The 25,594-nt window shown below is 38.5% G+C and overlaps 1 protein-coding gene across 5 annotated transcripts in view; it reads right to left on the bottom strand.

The window, feature by feature from the left end:
• Positions 1–25,594, bottom strand: part of PKP4 (plakophilin 4) — a 234,035-nt gene that overhangs the window by 32,087 nt on the left and 176,354 nt on the right. For 4 of the 5 annotated variants that reach the window (XM_021703314.1, XM_021703316.1, XM_044913651.1 and 1 more), the window contains 5 exons: positions 23,692–24,244; positions 18,318–18,506; positions 15,961–16,177; positions 9,200–9,332; positions 7,876–8,089 (listed from right to left, as the gene is read on the bottom strand). In XM_021703314.1, the coding sequence (XP_021558989.1) occupies positions 7,876–8,089; positions 9,200–9,332; positions 15,961–16,177; positions 18,318–18,506; positions 23,692–24,244 (1,306 nt within the window). Of the gene's footprint in view, positions 1–7,875; positions 8,090–9,199; positions 9,333–15,956; positions 16,178–18,317; positions 18,507–23,691; positions 24,245–25,594 lie in introns of all 5 variants that reach the window. The other variant, XM_044913652.1, reaches the window with a different exon arrangement.

The following is a 25,594-nucleotide window of genomic DNA, read 5'->3' as shown; positions in this document are numbered from 1 at the left end:
AACACTCATGGTGGTGTGTGAGTGCTCCCAGGGTTCCTCAGATGCCGCCATCTCAGCAGGGGTTGGATGAACCGTGTGTGGTGACTTCTGGTAGAACGTGCTGTCATGGATTCTCATGGCCTCCTTCTTCCTGCCCTGCTGCCAGGCTAGGCCTGCTTGCTGCCCTCCCTGCTGGGTCCCACAGGGAGGAGGCCTGGCCCAGCCAGCTGGGGGTGGGGTGGGGGGGGCTGGCCTTGCTCACCTGCATGCTCCCTGCGGTTTCCTGCACACAGCTAATGCATACTCCATGTCAGGCAAGGAAAAGTTCCCTCGGGCCCAGCTATGAGCATGGTGGTCACCACCTCTGGTTTCAGCAGCAGGAGTGAGAAGGCGCTTAGGCGATGGAGAAGGAAACTTCCCTGGAGGGGGCAGTGTGGAGCTGATGGTCTGGGCCAGCCGCAGAGGCTGCCCATAGTGGGGCTCCAGCCTTCATACTCAATTTGAAGGAGACTGCACCTGCTATTTAAGTCTTCCCTGCCAAAGGACGCGAGTGATAGATCTTTAGAGTCTTTAAAAGAACAGAAGGGTTAGCCTGCGTTTCTGTGATTTTTTTCAGGTACAAAGGTGGCTCATAGCATCTTTGAAAAGATCTGTCAATTTCTAGAGATCCGTTTACAGACTCACATTTACATTTCAACATACTCTTCTCTATTTCAGGTAATTTTGCGACTTCGTGGGTAGGTCGAGAGGACTGATGACATAATATAGTCATGGAGTCCTCCATACCCTGGAAAGGCATTTCTGCTGAAAGTTAATCAGCAATTCAGAAATGCTGACTGAGAATTGCCGTAAAAGATGGCTCTTGCTGTCAGGGGGGGGTTTGTAAAAGTGAACAGGTCACACAAAGGGAAATCCTCCTGAAAGAATCACAGTGATGCCGAAGTGGCAGGGAGGGCAGTGACCCGGCCACCCTGGTTGTTCTTCAGGTTACTTCAGCCTCTGGCAGAGAATTAGGTCATTTATGCTATCCTAGAGATGTGCCTGAGAAAAAGCCACTGAGGTTACATGTTCCACAGCTGACTATGAAGGGTTCCAGGAATGTGCTTCTTCATGTGCACGAAATCTTCAACCTAGCTGTCTGGCACCAGCAGGGGCCTAGAGACAAAAGTCCCTCCGGTACTAAGCCGCGGGAGGTCCTACAGACTCAGAAACTGCGAAGAACTCGAGGGACCTGGGGGGGGCGTCTCTTGGGCATCTTCTTTTTAGATTTTTGTCATATGCCTTCATCTTTCTCAAAAATACTGGCTGTCAAATCTCCTGAGGAAGTGTGTCACTATGGGTCCTCTCTTGTGCTGGGAAATTCCATTTTCTCAACTGACCACCTGAGTTCTGTAGGGACCTGAGACTCCCCACTTGACTGTCTCATTTTGCTTGGTATTTAGAAGCCTACACATAAAATAGAAGGTCACATTCTACTTACAAGGTTGAATCTTTTCATACTTGGGACTATAAATCTTGAAATATTCACAAGATAAAATCACATTTCACGTTTTCTAAGCAACCCGACACTTTCTGATTATACCCAATCAGTAATTTGGTATGACCGTGCTAGTGGCCACATTCAAACATATTTCTCTATATTCTCAGTGAAATTCAGAGAGTAAAGGAGATACTGTGTCTTCTTTTTTCTTTTTCTTTTTCGGTAGTAATTTGAAAGAATTAAGGAAGATGACATTGAAAATGGGCAGGTACACCCCCAGATTTTGCACCTGCTCAGCACTTTTCAGTGGCCCGGGGATTGGCCAGGGAGGAGGCAGAAATAGAAGCAGGGAAAGAAGTGCTCTGGCCTACATGCCTGGAACCCAATCAGGACTCAATCTCTCATCTCAGTTTCTCATCTGCAATATGGGGGGTGGGGGGAAGGCAGAATAGAATAGAAGATTTCTTTCTTTTTTTTTGAAGATTTTATTTATTTATTTGACAGAGAGAGACATAGCGAGAGAGGGAAAACAAGCAGGGGGAGAAGGAGGGGAGAAGCAGGCTTCCCCGTGGAGCAGGGAGCCCGATATGGGGCTCGATCCCAGGACCCTGGGATCACGACCTGAGCCGAAGGCAGACGCTTAAAGACTGAGCCACCCAGGCGCCCCTAGAAGATTTCTTTAAGGCCCTTTCCAGTTCAAAGTTCTGTGACTCTGAATTAGGAGCTGTCCCATTTATAATACACCATTTTGTCTTACTACCAATTAAACCTTTTTGTCATTTTATTTCTTATTACCAATTTTTATGGTTTGAAATGTTCAGTAAATAAGATAGCACACGATTCTGTGTTCCTGTTTTATAAAGTGGGGCAAGTGATAAGGATCCCACTGACATTGGCTGGGAATTGGGAAGAGATGTTGCAAGATTTCTGAAAATTCCCCATGCAACACCTGATGGCTCCAGTGGTCCACAAAAAGGACAGAAACAGGTCAACTCCTCTCTGGACCAAAGAACAAATGACTTTTTCGAAGGCATAATAATTAAACCAAGGGGACATATTTGGTAAATTATTTCATCCTGTCATGGCACTTAAGAGTCCAAATGGCTGAATGCATGTCCACTAAGCTCCTGCTCTTTATAGAACATCCTACTGTTTGTTAAACTTTAGCCTGGCCCATCTACCCTTCCTTAGTGCAGGACTATCATTTTTCTTATTACCTAATCAGAAACATGGCGCTAATGATCAGTAAGGGAGTAAACCTAATTTCATGTTCTGCATAGTGTCTGAAATCCACTGCTAGCATCCAAAAATTTTTAAATAAACAGTGTGGAAATATTTTACTTAGCCATATGGATGAATAATCACTTGCTAAATTGGAAAGAATGTGAATATAGCAGTCATTTAAACAAAGTCTATTATTATTCAAGAACAAAGGCTACTTTTTGATATTTAACACTAGTGTTAATAGGGATAATAGAAGTGTGCTAGTTTTGGGACATCTGGTACATTAAAAGGTAGGCCTCCGGATTTTGTGAAATATCAATTTCGAAAGCTTTTAAAAAATGATGCTTTCAGGATGCTCAATAACTCGAAACTCATATTTTCTGGCTTAGAAACACTATTTAATTATCTTGAGCAAATGAGTTTTACATATCTTTTCTAGTGACAAGATGTTCCCACTTTCCACCCATAGAGTGTGGCCTAGAAGACATTCATTTTATAACCTAACCGGCAACAACCATACTTCATGCAGCTTTCAAGTTTAAGCACAATAAAGGCAGAAAGTGTCTCTGTGATTATAAAAAACAACAACAAAAAACCACACAAAAAAAACAACACAACAAAACTCACCCTAAGCACCCATATAGATCAGCAATTACTAAAGGAAAAGCTCATTAGGTTTCAACCCAGAAAATGTTCAACATAATGAACAAAACACAAGAATCCTGTTACATTATTAGAGGACCATTTTAATTAACAATGACAGCCATACTATCTTGAGAAAATACACCTGACAAAAAGCATTTTTCCTTGCAAATAAAAATGTGGCCCCAAATACAGGTGCTGGGCAATTATTCTATTTCAAGCAAAGGTGAGACACCTTTTAAAAAGAATAGCTAAAATTTCTTCATGTATGTACATGAAAATGCCAAACTGATACAAAGGGGACTAGAAAAAATGTTAAGTCTCTGGATTAATAACTAGGGTGAATTACTTACTGTTAATAATAAAATACCTAGTTTCAAAGGGGATAGATAGTATTTTTTTCAGATAATACAATATTTTGAACATAGCAGTTCACTGTGCTTTAACATTTCATGATCCTAAGCTGACTATAATCCCCACTGAGGAACTCTTACACCACACCTGCAAAGGGCAAGCATTGTGCAAGGCTGGCCAGGGCTGGAGTGATTTGTGGAGACACTGGCAGAACAGTGAAGTTGGGAAGAGTAACGTTCCGTTTTCAAAGAGGTTTTTACAGCAGATGGGCAGCTCATAGGGCATGCCGAGTGATGTGGTCACATAGCACCCAGCTGCCCATGTTTGGAGCAGACATGCTTTAATGAGAATGGTTCAGACTGGGACACACTTTCCTGGTTAGGAGAGGTCTGGGATGCTGGATTTAGGGCCGCCTTGTCTTCTCTAGGGCTATTCCTAGCCCAAATGAGCTCCTGAGGGCCCATCTTTCTTGCCTTCTCAAGCCATACTTAATGTCTTCTTGTTGCTCTCTGGATAACACTGCTGCTCAGTCTTAACCCCACAAAGCAATGGGTTCCCTGTCCCTGTGGGTCCAAGCACATCACGGGCGGCTACTTTACATGGAAGCTGTATAGGGGATACATGCATTGGATAGCTGATAGGACAGAATTTATTTTGAGGTCCCCTCCAACTCTGTGATTCTATGGTTCAAAGACGGCTTATGAGTATTTGACTTGAGGAAAGAGTTAATAAAAGAGCGTAAGGATGTCTTGATACTGTCATGCTTTAAAACACATCAGGGACTAGTTATTTTTAAAAAATTACTGAACAGCATTTAAAGGTGGTACCACTAAATTCTGGAACTGAAAAATGTGAACATATAATTTTTCTTGTCTTCATAAATCTTGGTCTATAAATACATGCATACATGCAACACACACACATAACTACGCTAGATTTATATTATGACTTTGTAGTTTCGTATTAGCTGGATAATGTTTATATACAAATCAAACTCAGGCTGACACTTAGCATTTTGGAGCTGGAAATTTACTTCTTAAGTCCCCTGGTCCAACTCCTTTATATAATAGTCAACTGAGTGAAGTGTTCACAAACTGACCACTCCCATTCCAAAGCAAAGACAACTTTTGAAGAGAATGTTTCGTAAGCAATCAGCTCTTCTATCAGTATAAATTATTAGGAGCAAAAGTACAGAGTTATAAAGCAATTCTTAATTTCCCCTTTCCTACAAGTATGGACAAAAAATGCTTCTTACACCTAAAAGCTACTGGCAGTTGCTTAAAAAAAACAAAAAACAAAAAACAGAGGTTGTTGTTAGTTTTACATTGGAAGCAATACAATCTATTGGAGGAATAGGCCTTTCTGAATTAATAAACACTCATATCCTCCTTTCAAGGCTAGGGCCCATGTCTGAAAACATCTTGTGTTCTCAGCAGCTAATACTGCACCCACACAGAAATAGTGGAATATGGAGGGAAGTCTCTAAATTAGCACTTAGAGCTAGATTATGCACCAGGTGAATTAGTACAAAAAAGCTCTTAGTAGTAAAGTCTGGCTCTACTTCAAATAAATCAGATTTATTCTCAAATGAAAAAGAAATCACCAAACTTTCACATACTTGCTTCTTGTTTATCACTAAATCTTACAAATTCCTTGAGCTGAGCTGAGGACAGGCACTGTAACCATTTCATCCAAGGATAAAGCCTCAGAAACAAAAATCCAGCAAAGACTTATTCCTCCTGTGAGAAATTATGACAGAAGAGAAAAAAAACCCGCACATTTATCGTGACTAGTTAATCAAAAGAGAACCAAATCTGAGTAGAAGCTGTGCTTCTAGTATCAGGATACCCGAGGATCACCATTGATCTCGCAGGGAGCCCACACACGTCAGTCTGCAGGCTCACGGGCTGCCCAGGTGTTACTGGCAGAGGTATCTAGACAATTACACAGGAAGGTCACAGTGATGGGAAGAAACGCCAGACAAGGACAGAAGGCACTCAGATGCTGCAAATACGCTGTCTCCTCTAAGCCTCCCTAACAGAGAGCTTAATGCTAATTTGGGGGCATAATCACAGTGATTGTGTTGACTTCTAGAATGGCTATGTCTATATTCTTCCTTCTTCCTTAATTCTGTGTAGCTTCTCCTAATTTTCATTTTATACACATATGCCATACATACGTAAGTGTACGTTATTTATTTTTTGGTATGAGAGGGCTTGATGCCTCCAAAGCATTTGAAAAAGAGAATATACTAATAAATCAGTATGTAATTTAGATGTGTTAAAACATTAATATTCAAACTACATTAAGGCAGGCAGTCCATTCCAGAGTTTAGGATTATACACAAAGCATATTCTACTTTTATGATGTAAATTTCATACCAATATTATTTGGAGTACAGGGTACCGTATTTTGAACATATTAATACCTTATAAGAAAGTTGATTACCCTTAAATATTAGATTCATGATGGTTTGCTACAGTCCCACGTGTTACTGAATTATATCTGATAGAACCTACAGCTCTAATTTCATAGTGGAAGCAAGTGGAGAATGGGATTCATTTTTTTTAAAAAGTTAGAAAATTTTAAATTAAATGTCTCGAGCATGAAAAATAGCATAGCAAATATAAAACACCCAGGTAACTACTATCTAGTTTTGTTAAATATTAATATTTTGTCTTATTTGTTTCAGGTTTCTTTTTCTTTTTAAAGAAACAGAGATGGATGATACCCCCCAATCCCATTCTCTCTACCTGCATCCCCTAGAGGCAACTACTATCCTTAACCTAGCTTCTGTCATTCCAGTGAAAAATTTTAACTTTTTTGCATGTGCATATATCAAAAAAGAATGTATAGACTCAACCTGCATATTAGAAACTTTATACCAATAGTATCATGCTGTGCTTATCATTCTACCAGTGTTTCTGGATATTTATCTATGTTACCATAGATAGCTCTAATGCACTTGTTTTAACCCTTGTATGTGGTTTTGCTCTGTGAAGGTACTTTATTTAACCATTTTCCTACCAGTGAATACTCAGTATCTCCCCCCAGTCTCTATTATGAATAATGCCATCATTAATTTGCCCTGCTGCAGAATTGTTCTTCCGTCTGGACTTCAAAAACCCTTGAACCCAGCTGACAGTGCTGCAACGTCCAGTCTCCCAAGACAAAGCATTACTCACTTCCTCCTGTTCTCTCACTCCCCACACTGGACCACTGTGCCCTCGCCGTGAAATGTCTCTCTCACTGTTCCCTCTTTTCAACTGCCCAGCCCTTCTTTCTACCACTGATGCAGCTCAAGCTATTACCTCTAGGTTACAGGCCTCCCAGATGCCAGGTGCATCTACTTCAAATCAATCCCGCACCGTGTGTCTGCTGGAAGAATGCACTGTAGCCCAAACCGGCCACCCCATGCCCTATAGTCACCTCCACTGTGTATGGGACACAAGTTCCTCATAAACGTTCTCCAAACCAGGCCTGCATTTCTCTTTGGCCTTGTCTTCCTTCAGCATGCCTCTCCTGCTGGAAGCTCCGACCCCCTATTCCATGCTGGCTCTGAGCCTCTGTCTCCCCCATCCTTTAGGACTATTTTGGTTTCACACCGACCAGGGAACCTCCCTGGCCATCCTCTGTGCTCCCCGTGCAGGCTCCACTGCGTCCTGGCACTTGCCACATTTCCCTGACATTCCGAGAACCACCTGTGTTCCTCCTGAGTTGGAGTGCTGCTTGCGGGCAGGGACTGAGTTCTATTCACCTGCACACCTCCGGTACCTAGGAAAGCATCTGAGGCACTAACGGGCATTTAGACCCTGGCTGAATTGAAGTGGAAGGTAGTCAATCCATTAGGTATATTTTTCTTTCATAATAAAGGAGAGCCAGTCTGTTGAAAACAGTGGATTTACTACGGAATACATAATAAAAAAAAGATGTATTCAGTCCTCTATGTACAAGACATCTGTTAGCTGATACCTATGCATTTAAGTACAATAACTAATATGAGCCAAGATGAGCCTATAACACTGCAAGTGCTTTCTGAATCATTAGATTCGATTCAGCCTTTGTCACAGTCGTGAGCCATGGTACCATGATCTCCTGCCTAGAATGTCCAACTTCTTCCCAGTGCCACCATGCAAAGACATCGTCTAGATGGTTTTCAGCATTTCGTCCAGGACAAGATCACATTGTTCACCCACCTGTAACAAGCTCCCGTACTTCTGCATCAACAGATTTTCTCAACAGTCGCAACAAGGCAGGTATCCCACCAACATTCTTCATTGCTATTTTATTTTCATCTGTAGACTTGCCAAAAACAAGGTTTCGGAGGGCACCACAAGCATTCTTCTGAACTTCCAAAACTCTGTGGTCCAAAAGGTCAACCAGATGCTTGATTCCCCCTAATCTACACACCTAGAATGAAAAATATTAGGAAACTGGCCTAAGTGACATATGATTAATCAGTGATCAAACAAAAGTCTGTTATGGAAAGATCACGGGAAGTGGACAACTCCAGATCATTTGAAAAGGTTGCTTTTTATTCTAAATAACACATCTTTTATAAACATTAGGGACACTCTCCAAGATTAAGCTCCTCTCCTGGGTTTGGCTTAAAAAAAGGAAGGGAGAACTAGGTGTACTAATGGCCATGTGTAGCTAGCACATCCTACTCCAACCTCCCAAACACACAGACGGATTATGCTTACACTTCTGAAGGCAATGAGCAAATACACAAACACAACAAAGCTGTAAGCAGGATCAGAGGTAACATATAGGAACGGATTTTTGACTGAAGTCACTTGGTTTACACAATTGTTTCTCTAGACTACCTTCCCTAATCTTTCATTTGTCAAGTAATTAGTACATTACATAAATATTTCTGGGCTTTATGTCCTTCATCCACCTTTAGCTCAGTAACTGGTATGTTGTTTTGCATAGTAGGCTGATGAAAAACACTTAGGTTCCATATGCCATTGCAGGGGGGACAATGCTAAGATATTAAAAGAAAGAATCTGTATGTCATAGGACACTAGTCGATAACCAATGACTCACTGTATTTCTATAAATGCCAAAAAACTTTAAAATGTCAAATAAAATACTCACATAGGTTCAGTATTAGTAACAGTTATAAATTCTCTGTAACTTTACTTAATTGTATGTTGGCACTGATCTTGACCAGAACCTCGTCAAGTACATGAGCTCACTAGTTTCATACATGATTTTTATCTAATAGATTTTTAGAAATCACTTCAAAAATTCAGGTTAAATTGATTTTTGCTTCATGTTTTGTAAATAAGCTAACAGCGGACACATGATTTGAAAATGCCAGCAGCCCTCCAAGAGGTACGCTCATCCTGGTTTCTCCTGAGAAATACTGAAATGCATGGTTAAGAAGTAAAGGGGTAACCCTTTGAAAGGGCCCCTGAATTGCATCTGGTAGTTTCTAAAGCACACATGCGTGTGACTGCTGGACGGAAAGGCACTGACTGCGTCCCGGGGGCCTGCTGGCGCCGGGGGCTGTACCTCCATTTTCACTTTGTTGTCGCCGAAGCACAGGTGCTGCAGGTAGGCGGCCGCGTTCGCCTGGACCGATGGGAACTGGTGCTGCAGCATGTGGATGACTTCAGGCAACTCAGGGTCGCGCCAGGCAAACTCCCTGTGCGAGAAAAACACAGCTTCAAAAAAGAAAGAACCGTGTTTTAACAATGCACTGAATGAAGCACTTGTCAGAAGAAAAGAGGCTTGGCTGAGGCCAGAACCGGCAGTTACAAGACTCCTAGAAGAGATAAATGTAAGTAACCTTCCCCCTCCGCGATCCACATATGCAGAGGCCTGGATGCTTCTGATCTTAAAGAAATCACAGTAAAACAGATGCACAGGAAGAGATTCAAGAGAACAAAGGAAGTTCTTAATATGAAAAACTCTTCCATTCTCATTTTCCTCTTCGATTCTAATTTTATGGCTTTCTACCTATGTCAGAAATTTGCAGGTGCGAGGCTCAGGTGAACAAGTGCGCTTTAGTCAGGTGAGAAGTCATGCCTGAGCAGAGAGAAAGAAAGGCTGGTCTGGTGTCAGCCTGGAATGTGCAAATAGTGTGGGCCCGAAGATTTTTAAGAAACTTAATATGTATGGTTGCTCTTGATGATAAGATAGAAACACAGAAAATTATAAAAAAAAAAATTTAATCAATAAGCCTCTATACCCAGAAAAAAAACACTATTGACATTTCCTGCTGGTCTTTTTTTTTTTCTATTATGTGTGCAAATGTGCATGTGGGTATACAGAACATTTTTTCAAAGAACTGAATCATATTAAATAGCACTTAATATTTCATGAGTACTTATTCTGGGTACTTTATGTGTATTAATTCATTTATTCTTATTGCAACCACATAGATATGGAGGTTGAGACAGAGAGGCTAAGCAACTTGCCTAAAGTCACTCAGCTAGTCAACAGCAGAGCAATCTGCTTTCAGAGTTTGTATCATCAACCCCTATGCTATCCCAACTTCTTGTATAAGGAGTATACAATCATATTAAGCTCATACACTTTTATACTCTGCCTTTTCAGGTAACATCACATTGTTAGAATTTTCTGATGTCAATTGATTGGCTCACTTTTTGGGATCCTTGTTAAATGTGAATATATGCTTATATCATATGAAGACCAGCTTCTTAGAAATGATTCACAAAACAACAAATTTGCAGACTTTGACTACAGAATGAACTATTACAAAAAATGAATTAATACTGAATAAACCTTAAAAAACCCTTTACATTAGTAACCTACTGATACTTCTATTGTCCAGTTTATAAAGGCCTAGAGTCTCAGTCTGGGAAGGCTCCATGTGTTAACTTGCTTATCCAATACAAAGGGGTAATCTACACCTGCACACACATACATACCCATTCAAATGAACAGTGAATCCTTCCTATGCTGCAGGTACCATAGCAAGTGCTAGAGAGAGAAAAGCATTGGTTTCATGTTACAGAGTCTTGTACGCCCAACTAAAAAGTTTAGTCTCAATAATCAGCAACGGGAGTTACTATTTATTGAGTTTACCTGCTTCAGGCACTATGTCACAAGCTTTATATGCATTACCTCATTTACCTTGACTTGCCCCATTAGGCAGGCACCATTAAATAACATTTAAAAGAGAAAAGGAACTGAGATTAGTAATTAAATGACCAGAGGTGGGTGAAACCCAGGTAGTCTATATGTTGCCCCGACACATAAGGAACAGATGGCAGAGGTTTTGAGGCAGAAAAGTGAGAGAATGCAACATTTATAAGGTTAGATTTATAAGGAAGATAACTCTGGTGGCCAAGTAGAGAATGTACTAGAGTCAGAAAAGACTGGTGACAAGAAGACTCCACTATTTGCTCAAAACAAAACAGAGCCATCCTTGACTTCTCCCTTTCCTAAATCCTTCTTATCCTACCTATCAGCAAGCTTTGTTGACTATTTCTAAAATATTTCATATAAACCCAACCCATCCATTCTCTCTATCTTGCCTGGCCAATCTAACAGCCTCCTATAGGCTCTCTCTGCTTCAAATATCACCCCCTCACCCCATGCACTCTGCACAGCAGCCAGATCATTTTCGGAAAACTGAAGCCAAGGGTAAGATGGAGATTTCTGGCTTGGGGGACAGACTGGATGAGATTATCATTAGTAAACATGAAGAATATCACAAATGCCAAGAGAGGCAGGCTAATACAGCAGAAAAGACACAGAATTTGGAGTTGGATTGCCCATGTGGAAATTCTAGGTCCTTTATTTACTATGTGATTTTGAAAACTACTTAATTATTTGGAGTGTTACTTTCCCCACCTGTGTAATAGGAACAATAAAACTATCATCTCTACCTCCTTCTTAGGTTGGCTGTGATGATTAAATTGTGATAATGTATATTAGAATATTTTATATACTTTGAAATAATATTGATATGGATGTTTTATTAATATTCGCCAGCCCTAAGAAAGAAACTATTCTAAATAGGGTCACTCTCTATAATAAATAAATTCCCTTTTATGTACTGTTAACTATGTTAACTATTTCTGGTCAAAATCTGTCTAAAGCCTGTTATGTAAACCTATGCTGTAATTAACAGAATGCAGGGAGTGTGACTTCATCTTTCTTTGATGACTCACAGTCATTACAAATACACATTTTCCTCCTCTTTAAATGGCACAGATATGGTCAAGATTTCCTGGTATGAGGGCCAGACAATACAAAGGGTGGGCTCCAGCTAGAGATGGGCAGTTAGGCTTGGTTGGCATCAATTCCAACCCTGATTTTCAGCAGAAATTTACCCTGAAAAGACTGCTATCAATTCATGGGCTGGCTGGATGGTATCAATGCCTGCCAGGATTTGCATCATCCAAACCTAAGCCCAGCACCTGTGGTGATGAGCACTGGGTGTTATACGCAACTAATGAACTGTTGAACACTACATCAAAAACTAATGATGTACTGTATGTTGGCTAACTGAACATAAAAAAACAAAAACAAAAAACCCCAAACATCTAAGCCCAGAATTCTGTTTTCAGCCATGATAGAGTAACTGGTACTAGACTTTGCCCTTCCACAAAACACAACTCTACAACCAGACTAAATGTAGGAAGGAACTGTTTTTAGGTGCCGGACATTGGGTTAGACAAGAATGTAATCCCTGAGAGATGGGAATCATCACAGGAGCCCCATATACCCTGGCTTTCTGCCTGAGGGCATTTTTTTGAATCATGACACAGGAAGCTGAGTCCAGGAAATAGAGCAATGGACTTAGTGAACTGAGGTGGAGAGACTAGGACTTGGGGATGCCAAAGTGGTTTGAATTTGTGGGGCAGGGTACAGGAGAGGAGGGAACTATGAAGAGGAGATTTTATAAGTCTACAGGAGGATTACTCACAAGTCCTTAGTTGAGTGCTGGGCTGTATATGTTCCTGACACATGTACAGGGTGGTGGAGTAGCTGTTGGAGGACAGAACTGAGCATATGCTGCGTGATGCTGGACCTCCAGCCCAGAGAACAAACTTCATTGAGCACTCCAGGATTTAGTCTCCACAAAGAACTATGCCAGAGAGTAGAAGAATACACTAGGAGTAAAACAAACCTGAAACAGACCCATCCTAGAAGAACAAAACCAATCTTGACAGGACCAAAAGCATCTGTCAGTAATACTTAATCTGCCGAAACAAAACTCAGAACCCTAATAGGAGACAACATAATCCAGAGTCCCTACAATGAATGTATCATCCACAATAGTTAGCATATGATTTAAAACTGCTACGCATAAAAGAAAATAGGAAAATGTGACCTACAAAGATGTAAAAACAAAACAAACCAAAACCAAAACACCCAAATAATAGAAACAGACCCAGAGAAAACCCAGATGTTGGAATTATCAGAGGAGGACTCTAAAAGGTCATTATAGATGTGCTCAAAAAAATCAAGGAAAAGATGCATGTAGGGAATGAATAGATGAAGAATGTCTTCTGACACATGGAAACTATAAAAAAAACCCCACCAAATTCAAGTACCTGAAATAAAAAAATTCACTGGGTGGGCTTACCACAGATTGTGGAGACTATAGAAGAAAAGACAGTAAATTACAAAGACAGAACAATAAAAAATACCAATATGAAGAATATAGAGAAAAAAGATTTTAAAATATAAACAGAGCCTTAGTAACCTGTAGGAAAATGTCAACTTATTCCAGGGGAGAATGACTCTGGGGCAGAAAAAAATATTTAAAGCAATAATGGTTAAAAATGTCCCAGTTTTGGTAAAAATCATCAACTAACATTCAAAGAATCTCAGTGAATCCCAAGCAGGTTAAATGTTAAAAAAACAAAACAAAACAAAACAAAACAAAAAACCTAGGACTGTCACAGTAAAATAGCAAGAGAAAAACCTGAAAGGTAGCCAAGAGAAGGTATATTACATAATGAGAATGATGATTTCTCATCAGAAACAATGGAAGTCTGAAGACAATGAATGACATTTTTTAAAGAACTAAAAGGGAAAACCCATACCTGTCAATCCTGAATTTTATATCTGGCAAAAATATCCTTTAAAAATCAATTAAATAAAAACATTTCAGATAAATTAAAGCTGGCAGACATGCAACACAAGAAAGGATAAAGGAAGGGTTAGGTTGAAGGGAAGTGGGTTGAGATGGAAACCTGAATTTATACTAAGAATATATAGGAAGAGAACTGTATGTGGTAAACATGAAGTGAAGATAAAGATCATTGTTTATTACTTCTCTTAATTTCTTTAAAAGATAACGAATATTTACAGTAAAAATAATAAGACTATATTATGAGTTTTATTATGGATGTAGACGTAAAATATTTGACAATATAAAGGTCAAAGGGATAGTAAATGGAATTATTTTGCACAGATTAGGCCCTGCTCAAAAGGAACACCATGAATGCTATTATTCTTTATGTCACTATCACTTTCCATAGGAGGTACTTCTGTCACTCCTTCTAGATGTGTCACTTATACTACTAATACATTTTGCTTCCACACTAGGCAACACAGATTTCCATTTATATAGAAAACATCAGTAACTGCTTCAGTATTACAAGAAATTTTTCAGGCTAATTATAATGCAGCAGTAATGGTAAAGAACATGGGCTTAGAAGTGAATAAAAATATTACTTCAAGTTTGCTATTTTCAAAACTAAAAATTAAAAGCTGTCATGAGCTTTTTATTTTGGTTTGAATATTTAAACTTCAGATTCACCTGGATTCCAGTTTCGTCTAGAATAAATGCACTTATTATTATAATCACTTATTCATCTTACAAAATGCATTATCAGTAAAGTTTCACATAATCAAAGCTAGCCATAACAGTTTTATGTTAGACTACAAAATTATCATACTATGAATAGCTGAAGTATATTATCATACATGAAATCCTTATTTATAGTGAATCAACTCATATCAGAGGTCAAAATTGAAGTCTTTAGGGACACATATTACACTCAAAGCTCTAATCACACTTCACTGTCTTTCTGGATAGCTATTCTTTTCTCTGCAGGTTCAGCCGAGGTATAGTCTAAATTGCCTATAATTTAAAACCCTTTTGGGAATTTCTGCATCTACTAGGGTGCCTTAGTATTTTGTCATTTTGAGGTTTTAAAAAATGAAATCATGTAAAAGTATTTTTGACTTAATTATATTGGAGGTACTATAAGACAAATTATTTAAAAACCCTTAAAATGGCAAGAACATGGACTAGCAGAACCACACTAATGTATGAACGAGAAAGAACGTTAAGAGTGACTAGGTGGAATGGCCCTAGTGAAGCAGTGGGCTTCCCATTCAACTCAAAAGTACTTTTATTTTGTTTTAATGAGCAAAATCTCACTCATGTCCTTAATTCACATTCATTAGAATAAGTTGGTAGGTTGCTAAAGATGAATTGATAATTATAACAATTTTCCAGTAAAACAACAATTTGTAGGCAAAGAGTGAATGAAATCTTGCTAATATATGCCTTCATATAATACTCAAGCTGCTTAAAATTTAGCAATAATTTCACTCTTTCAGAAATTAAAATTCTCGTTCAGTTTCTATCTTTTTTATTTCCTGAATATTTTAAATGGCTTTCATTACAGATGAGGCTCTTTTTCAAAATCAATCAAGTACTAAATGACTCATACTTATCTTAATAAAACATGCTTTCTACATGGCCAAATAAAATTAAAAGGAGGAAACATGTATTATTGGCCAAATATTTTTTGCTTATGAAATATGAGAATTTCTTGTCAACTATTTTCTCCTAAATGGCAGAAGTTAATAGTTAATAAAAGCACAACAGAGCACTGACCAGTAGGATTCAAAATGTACACAACACCAGTCTTTTCCAGTTTAAAACACCACACATTATTTCTGAAGCCCTCATCTATAGAGTCAGTCAGGATAAAGGAAAAGGGGTAAAATGATCCTTAAAAATCTTTCACATAATTCAGACTAAGAGGCTATCCCAGGGAGTTGTCTTGCTGAAGTATGTCACTGATGAATGCTGCAGATATTCACACAGACCTGTGCATTCTCTAACTTATTATTAAAGCATTGAAAGAAGGAATCTATCTTTAAAACAAAATTAAACTCAATGACCAACAGTGCTAAAATACAAGTGGAAATACTAGAGATAAGGAGTTAACTGATACTATAATAGACTTGGCAACTTGAAAAAAAGCCAGAATGAAGGAACTGTCGATGCCCGGGATACTGTAGCATTCTGGAGACTCATGACCAGTACTTGCCTGGGGTCTTTCTGAATGCTGTCTATTGATGGGGATCTCGTGGTGCCATCATCAGCTGGCGCTGCATGCTGAAGCCTGTTATAATTGCACTCTTGCACTCGGTATTGTATTGGCCTGTAGGGCTCCGCGTAGGTAGCTGTTGTGTTCAAAGCATAATTATTTCTTTGGTATGTAAGGGTGCTTCGTTGGCTGGATGTCCTTTGCAGATTTCCAACACCTAGAAAGTCAACACTTTTTAAAATGACAAGGTGATGCTTTTCAAAGTAAAACTATTTTTAAGAAGGATTATAGTTTTTAACAATTACATAAATTGCTTTATAGATTTTATCAATATTACCAATTTAGATTTTAGATTTTACCTATCTAGCTCATTAGTGCTAAAAAAAGGCATTCAGGTTTTTAATATACACCAACAATACGTCAATTTTATTAGCAGAAAAGAGCAAAAATAAAACTATAAATCTGCTTACATGATTGATCTTACTATGTTTATTAAGATTTACTACGAAAGTGCAAGGGAAATGTGGGGAAAGAATTTGAGAAATAAATGACACAATGGCATAATTTCATTTTAGCAATAAAAAACAATTATTCAAGTCTGTAGATAATCGAGGTCAAACTTCGAACATGAAGCATACACAAGTTACTTATTTTGATATACGTTTTATTTATAGACCTTTGGATTTTGATAATACTGGAAAATTTACTTCATAAGAAGGAAGACTGATGTATCAAAATCTTCTATAGCTACTCCCCTAAATTTTTGCATGATGCTATATATAAAGGTACTGTACACTGTATGTTCTTTCTTAATTATTGCAGAAGGTATCTCTCCAATGATTGCAGACATATTCTTCCCACAATAATTTTAATAACATTATTTATTTCTTAATCCTATGAAAGAAATTCCTTGGGAGTTCCCTTCTACTTGCTTGATAGGATGCTGAATCACCAATCATTTAATAAAGCCAATTAGATCTTTAAAAAAATTCCTCAATTTACAGAACATAACAAGTGCAATATTTCTTCACTAATATCTATTAAAAATTGGTACATTTTATTAGAAGAAAAATCCTGCAGCAGACCAAATTATCAGTGTTTGGCAAAGAATCAATTCAGATACAGTCTCCTCCCTCCTGGTGTTCTGGGAGGTATGCCTCCTAGAGCTATGCCTTTATGGGGTTATCGTTGTGGGCATGTTAATAAATCTGTCCTATCTGTTCTGCTTTTTTTTTTTTTTAAAGATTTTATTTCTTTATTTGAGAGAGAGAGAATGAGAGAGAGCAGATGAGAGGGGTTAGGGTCAGAGGGAGAAGCAGACTCCCTGCCAAGCAGGGAGCCCGATGCGGGACTCGATCCAGGGACTCCAGGATCATGACCTGAGCCGAAGGCAGTGGCTTAACCAACTGAGCCACCCAGGCACCCTCTCTTTTGCTTTTTAACAATTTTATTTATTTTAGAGAATAGAGAGAGAGAGAGATTGTGAACAGGGCAAGGAGCAGAGGGAGATAATCTCCAGCCAATTCTGCGCTGAGTGTGGAGCCTGACGCGGGGCTCGATCCCAAAACCCTGAGATCATGACCTGAGCTGAAACCAAGAGTGGGATGCTCAACAAACTGAGCCACCCAGGCGCCCCTGTACTAGCTCTTTTTAAAAAAGAAAAGAAAAAAAAAAAAAAGAAAGAAGGAGCTTCTTGGGATTCCATGAGCCAGACCTGCAGCACAGTCTGGCAGTTCACGTGGCCACGGGGTATTGCTTCTGCTCTATCAGCCACTATGGTGTGGCATAAATGTGAGAGTGGTGGTGCAAACGTGTGATGCACTAGCTCCCTGTTTTTATAAATGCAGTTATTGTATTCTGTCCCAGACTGGGTCCATAATAAGGAATATTTATTTCACATTCTACACTTAGACATTCAGAGGAAATCTAGTTATCTAAAAAGGAGTAATACGAAATACACTTGGGCTGCATAACTCATAAAGGGATCTTCTCTAAATACACGTTTCAGGCAACAAAAATCACAAAGGAATATTCCAAACAAAGGTTTCCCTTTCTAGATCTGATACGTTTTAAACCCAAGGAGAGTCAGATTTATAGCTCTACAAACTTACTTGTGAATTAACAGTATAATCACTAAGTTCGTTGATTAGATTAAACTAAGGTTAAAAAAAACATATCGCCTATAAAGAGGTACAACATGAACTTCTGTGTTACTGTTTATTGATCAGCTGTCACAGCTGCTTATCTGACAACCAAATGGGCAACATGATTTCATACTAACAGGGCACCCAATCTCAATAAAAATCTGCTCTTGGACCCGTGCATTTGGGAAACGAGCTGACAGTGCTGAGGCCCACCTGAGCCTGTGCGGTACAGTGCCGTCTGTGACCCTTGGAGCTCCACAGTGCCGTGGTTTGGGCTGCGGTACACTGGGCTGTAATAGGTCCTCCCCTCATATATAGGAGTGATGTGCAAGTCAGGAGACACAGCTGAACGAAGGTCTTGCCCAAGCTGGCTGTGCTGGCTAGCATAGGAACTCCGTAAGCCTAGAGGCAGGAAAATTACATCATCAAGAAATTGAGAAAACTGTGATGAGGTTAAAAAGCCTTAATTAATCGGACCTTACCAATAGGACCAAATGTTAAGTCTAAACACCAAACCTGTTGAGTTCTACAAAAGGAGGATGCCAGATATGAAAAGGACACCATATACATTTTCAGAGGCAAACCTTCTCTGGCAGCCAGATATAGGTAAATTTTGTAAGAAAAAATAAATTATCAGATGGTTTGGTACTCAGAAATTCGTTCCCCAGCTGTAAGCTGTTTTATTGTGGTGACCAAAGAGAGCATGCCCTCTTCTACTGTTAGGCCATTTTCATTGTTAAAATGTAAGAACAATGGTTCATGCCATTCTCTTGGCTGCTCCACAGAACTGGACAAGCAGCTCTCTGGGGACAGGGCCCACCATGCCCCACACTTCTTAAACCTCAACGTTAGGACAATGTCTATGTAATAGTGCTTAGTAAAGGCTGATGTTCAAGAACACTTTTGAAATATGTCTCTCAATTCACCCATGATTTTTACAGGAAAATATGAAATTTTGTTACAAAATTTAGAATACTATCAGTGAACTAATAGCATTCATTAAGTATTATGAGGTATTATATTACTATTTGTTGTTACTGTATTTTTCCTTTTTTTTTTTTTTTTTAACAAACATAGTTGTTTTTGCAGGAACCCACATGCCAACTTCTTGTTTACCTTCTTTCTAGTGCAAAGGAAAAGTACAAAGTTAGTACATTAGTATTAAATCATTTGAAATATTCTTTCATTCAAACTGCTAACTAGAAAGTCAACATTTTTTAGTGGGACTTGTGATAAAAAAGTACATTTCAAACCCATTTTATTTTCTTAAAGAAAGTGAATTAGTACATTTCAATATTATGATGCTCCAAAGTTTGTGATTTGTCATTATTAGTAAGTAAAATCCGTCACTTGTTAAGAATACTAAGGTTACATTCCAAATTTGAACAAGAGAAAGCACAAATGTATCTGAAGTCAGCACTTACTTGCTTTTTAAAAGACTGCAAATAATTAACACAGTAACTAATTACAAAAAGATAGGATCACTCACATTCAGGCCAATTTGCTTTTAGTTCTGATATGACTAACTGAGCTAATAGGAGGTGAGTGATACTGTTGCTTATTGAGGAGTGGCAAGAAAGTTTAATATGTAGAGCTTTCAAGATGAATGATTATTACCCACCCTGGACAGCAATGTGACATGGAAAGAAACTAAATGAACCAATGTGGATTTTAGCCACTGGCTCTCCACTTGCTAAAATGAAGATCATAGGCTTAAACAATCATACAATTGGGAGATTATCCAGCCAAACCTCATTTCGAAACCAAGGAAACGGAGAGCCCAAAAAGAAATGTGATTCATCCCCTTCAGAGAACTGCTTCCTGGTAGGGCTGAGAGGAAGCACCCAACACTGGACACAGCTAACCCTCAAGGTTCAAGGAGACATGGTGTGAGAAATCTTGAATTTGGCAGAGCCCTCTATGAATTAAAGGGCCAGGTCAGCCCACCAGGGGGACATGGAAGCCAATATAACTCTAAAGATGATACTATGATCATTACTGTAAAGTTCTCATTTGGGGATTTCGGCTTTTTATTCAGTTGCAGATTTCTCATTCCTCTTAGCAGAGGAAAACTCCATTTCTTTATGGAACTCATGAGTATTTTGAATAAAGGTGCAGGCATTGTATTTATTAATGGTGATATAAAGTGGGCAGGTAAACAGACCTGGTCCTTGGTAATCTCTTCAACAAAGGTGCTATTTTAACACTCAGTAGAGCCACAAATGCTTGTGATTTACTGTGGGATTTTGTAGATCACTTAACACTTGGGCATCGCAAGCTGAGCACTGGATGCTCCTGAAGTTGGCTGAGCCGCCATGCCCCGCCCCCCCCCCCAACTCCACGGTCATGTGGAGTAAGACCAAAGCATTCTGCAGCATTCTCAGAATGTTATAGTCTCCCTGTGCAAGGATCCAGCTAGATTCTTCACTGGAAACCATGTGGTATGATATGATTTATAAATATTTGTACATATTTACTATAATTGCATGGGAAAGGTAACAAAATGAGCTTGCTGATAACTCTAAAAAGTATCCAGCAAATACTCACTTGTTATAAGATTATTAGTGAGATTAAATTACTATATGTGACAGACTATAATGGGAAATAAAAGCCTTAGAATGAAATATAGTACTTTTTGATTTTTAGAAATCTTTGTGAATAACATAACAGTGGTGGTTACTATTTTTGTTCACCTACTCATGCACGCAAACAAATAAAACACACAGTCCTACAGATTTACATTTTTTAAAAAATTACATAGCCTCTATAGAATAAGTAAAGTGATTATATGTAGAAAGTCCACCAAAACTTAGTATCTTTTAAATTGGAAGACAAGTAATTACCTTCTATAATTGTTATTAGAAATAATTTTTCCAGAAGTATTCACAGAATTAATTTTTAATAGTCTTATCTCCCTCTTCAAATAATGGAAAACACTGATCTTCCACAATATTATTCACCTATACAATAGTTTCTATTTGCAATTCCACAAATACATACTAGTTTACCTATTACAATGACATATTCCCTGTGATTTAAAATCTTTATATTTAAGACACTTAAATAAATATGAATTTATCTCCCAAATAGTATTCTTTGTATTCTCAAAACTTTTCTTGACATGCTATGATTTTACTGAAATGAGTATTTTAGGGCAGGCATATTTTTCTGTTGTAGGAAGTAATTTATACACATATTGTATCATCACTTAAATTATGATCACCAAATATCTAAGTGTCTGAATCTATTACAAAATATTGCTTCAGGTTTATCAATTAGAAGGTTATTAACCCTTTGAAATCAAGAACCATAGTAAATATCATGACAAGTACAACACTTTCTGAAGTAAGAATAAAAGAAAGGAATTCACAAAATAGGATCCACATTCAGAATAAGCAGGCAGGTAGATGATGAGAAGCAAAACTTCCCTGGACCCTTTATATAAGGAAACCCTTTGCTTCTCTTGAAGACTGTAGTAGACTAGGGGAAAAAAAATCTGTGATAGGCTAGGTCTGCTTTTTTTCCCCTGAAACAAAGTCTAATTTCACCTGCAATGTCAGAAGGCACGCTTTTTAAACCAAAGGAGATCATCCGTCTCAGGGTTAAACATAGACAGTAATTTATGTGCTCACTTCCTTTCCTGGGCTTCTACTTCACTCTTTTGCAAACATAGATTTCTGCATAGCTATTCTATACATACACGGGGGGGGAATACAGAAATCCTCAGAACTATTTATCTTTGAAGGTTTCCTTAGGAGACAGAATTTCATAAATGATTTCTACCTCACTTTGCTGCAGACTTTCAGAGGCAAGAAAATATCTAAGCCAAGTACTCTCCTCTGATGACTGAATGAAAAAGAGGTAGTTTCTCCACTAGGACTTTCTCTGAGCTCAAATTCTAGTTCAATATTAATTCTTCATGCAAAATTATTCAATTAGAAAAATCTCAAAAAGGCTTTACCTTTCTCAGATGCCATAAGGAAAAGATACTGATTTTACTACAGAAAATACTAAAAGTTTGTATAAGTAAGAAATACCAGAAATAAAGTCAAAAGACAGGTTACAAAATGGAAAAACTAATTGCAAAGTATATTACAAGAAACTAATTTACTTCAAGTATAAAAAAAGTTTTTACAAGTTATACAAATAGACAAAAATCCTAAACTTGTGGTTTGCAGAAAAGAAATAAAATGGCTGATAAACATGTATGATCTTCAATCTCAGTCATAGCTCAATAAAGGGCATTTAAAACAATGAGATGCAGCTTTTAACCTACTCCACTGGCCAAGATGCAGCCCTGACAATATGCAGTGCTAGTGAAGGTGTAGGAGGACAGATAAGCTCAAAACTATTGGTGGAAATAGAAATCTATGCAACTTTTCTGGAAGGCAGGAGGTATGACAGTATTTCTTTAAGAACAAATAAGCATATATTTTGACTTAGCAATTTTACTTTAAGAAATGGATCCTGTAGTTTCTTAGTATCTATATGTAAAATATACAAGAAAAAAATATATTATTGCATTGTCTCTAATATCTAAAAGTGAAAAAACTACCTAAATGTCCATTAATAAGGAAGAGATTAAATGAATTATAATACATCTTTAAAAATGGGGTCCTCGGCACCCATTGACAGAATGGAGCTTTCAGACATATTAAAAAAAAAATATATATATATTACACATATTTATATATGTATAAGGTATATAAACATATAAAATTCCCATCAGTATAAAACACAATGTGTGCACATTTGTATGTAATATATATACTTATATACGCAAATACATATATACATACACTGGTGAGTGGGACTGGGTGAGGGTAGAGGAGCTTGAGATTTTCACTTCGTATTTCATATTTTCTTATATAGTTTTAATTTTTTTCCCATTGTGTATATGTTACTTTAAAAATGTAATTTAAAACACTAACGAAAGATAAATTTCAATTTGATAAAAAGAACAATGTCTCTACATTATGTGGGAAACCCTCCATGAAAATACCCGGAAGGAAATGGCTATAATATCAGGCACCTTGCTGGTGTCTTTCTGATTTAATCCGAGTGGCATTTGAAGGTAATCATAAGAGCTTTGTGAATTTCCCACTGGGAAGCTAAAATCAAGGCAGTGGGTTAGAAAAATCCATATTCTACACCATTAAAGCATTTCTTTTTTAAAAAAAGCTATTTAAAGAGATACTCTAATATCATCTTTTAACATAACTTAGGGGTTTGGATATAGGTAAGCTTAGCTGGTGAAAAATCTTTCATTAAAAAACAAAAACAAAACCCAACAAACAGCTTAGAATTCCAACCAGTGCTTCTAAAATGCAAAAGCATACTTTTCATATCCTAATATTGGGAGGAGGAAGAATGTACTCCTTGTGAAAAATTTCTGATTGATAGAAATGTATATAGTTTCCTGCATTAAGAATTATAGCGCCTGAAAGACAAGTCAGCCTGACATCAGCAATATAAACTTTGAGATAAAAATATGAGCTTTTCCCACTTTCTCATGCTCTGTTTCAGCACTGATCGCATGGAAGGCTTCCTCCTCGGGCTTTCTGTAGTGCTGTCACCTTGCACTCACCTGTGAGGCTGTCTGGCCGAGGTGGAACCATTCTTTCGTAAATTTCATACTGCTGCTGTCCAAATTGTTCCATGTCGTGAACAGTCCTTTGCAGTGAAGGTCCCAGATGTTGTGGTACGGCGGTCATCCCTGAGCGTTTGGGGGACGACGACCCCATCTGGCCTTGGGACGGGGAAGCTACTCGAGTCTGTGCATCCATCAGTGTCAGTGGGGACCCTACTCTGGCGGTAGTTTGGTACTGAGGGGTTGGTCCGTTGGGATTGGAGGTCTGCCGGGAGGTGACTGACCCAATCCGTCGTACAGCTGTTGGGGAGGCGGGTCTCTGTGCGGAGTACGGAGAGGCTGCCCGCTGAGCAGGTAATGTGGTGGAGGAATATGCACTGGGGTTCAGTGGTCGGGAGTCGGTCACTGACGGAGAGCCAAATCCACTACCCAGAGAAGTTCTCAGTGACCCCCTTGAAGGAGACACGCCTGTGCTGATAACATAAGAAGGAGACTGTGCTCTAGATGGAACTGAACTAACTCTTCTCATGGCCCGATTGGCTACTGATGGCTGATGAAAGGGGGGGAAAAAAAGAGAATGGGTTTATCCAGGGTTTTGCGTCCACTGTCATTACAGAAAAAAAAAATGCACATAGCTCACTAAAGAACGTGAATTCACTGTTTTTTCCTTTTTATGCTTTAGAGCTGGATATTTGTCCTTATCGTGCTTTACTTGTTCTACCTTTTTTTGGTAGTTTAACCTCTATCTTTTCCCCTTCAGAGTACTAAAATCAACCAGTAAAGAGAGATCTGAAGAATGCTTAATATTCCTTTTTCTTTTGTCTTTATATTTTTTTATCCTCTTGCACAGATAAAATGTTGTATTGCCATTTGCAACAACATGGATGGATCTAGAGGATATAATGCTAAGTGAAATAAGACAGAAAGACAAATACCGTATGATTTCACTCATATGTGGAAATGAAGAACAAAACAAATGAAGAAACAAAGAAAAAAAGAGACAAAGGAAGAAAAAACAGACTTCTACATAGAGAGAACAAACTGGTGGTTGCCAGAGGGGAGGTGGGTGGGGGATCGGTAAAATAGATAAAGGGAATTAAGAAAAATAAAATAAAATCTTAAAAAAAAAAGAAAACACTTACAGTGATGAGCACGGAGTAATACACAGAACTGTTGAATTGCTATATGGTACATCTAAAACTAATATAACACTGTATGTTAATTATACTACAATAAAAAAGTGCTGTATTGCAAGTGTAAAGGGTCACTGGAACAATCTACTTATTTTGTGCCCTGAGAGTCAAACTTTGGCCAAGTTAATGCATTTATGTAAGACAAAACAAAACAAAACAAAATTTGAATGCATCAATCTAAACGTAGCTAGAGGAGTGTCTATAATTTATTCATCTTTATGGACTGGCCCCATTAACAAAAGGAATGTGTTCTCTCAATGTGGAATAAATGAATGCTTGCATAGGGTCTGGGGTCCAAAGCTCTCCTCTGTGAAGCTACTCTCAAGGGACAGCTTGGCTGCACAGGTGCTCCAACCGAATTTCTCTTCTTTTAGCTCAAGCGTGGCTCCCTAGTGATTTTGGCCATTTCTTTCTACCTCCTTTGATCTATGAGCTCTTATCTTTAGCTGGTGGATTTAAAGAGATGCAAAAAAGTACCCCAAAGTCTGCTGCAACAGGAGGAATGCTCAAAGGCTCTGGTGGGTTCAGGGCTAGCCAGCTGGAAAAGACCAGAATGGGAAATGAAGAGCATTTCTGCCATGGCTGGTCCTTCTATGACTCTATAGACCCCTGCAAACACTAGGTCTCAGATGCCTTTCTTGATGCAGCCACAATGAGGGACAGTGGCTGGCCTGGGGCACTGGCCTGACAGGAACAGGCGTAGGACT

Source organism: Neomonachus schauinslandi, chromosome 3, assembly GCF_002201575.2.
Source record: "Neomonachus schauinslandi chromosome 3, ASM220157v2, whole genome shotgun sequence".
NCBI classification, from domain to species: domain Eukaryota; kingdom Metazoa; phylum Chordata; class Mammalia; order Carnivora; family Phocidae; genus Neomonachus; species Neomonachus schauinslandi.
This window is presented reverse-complemented; position numbering and strand designations above follow the sequence as displayed.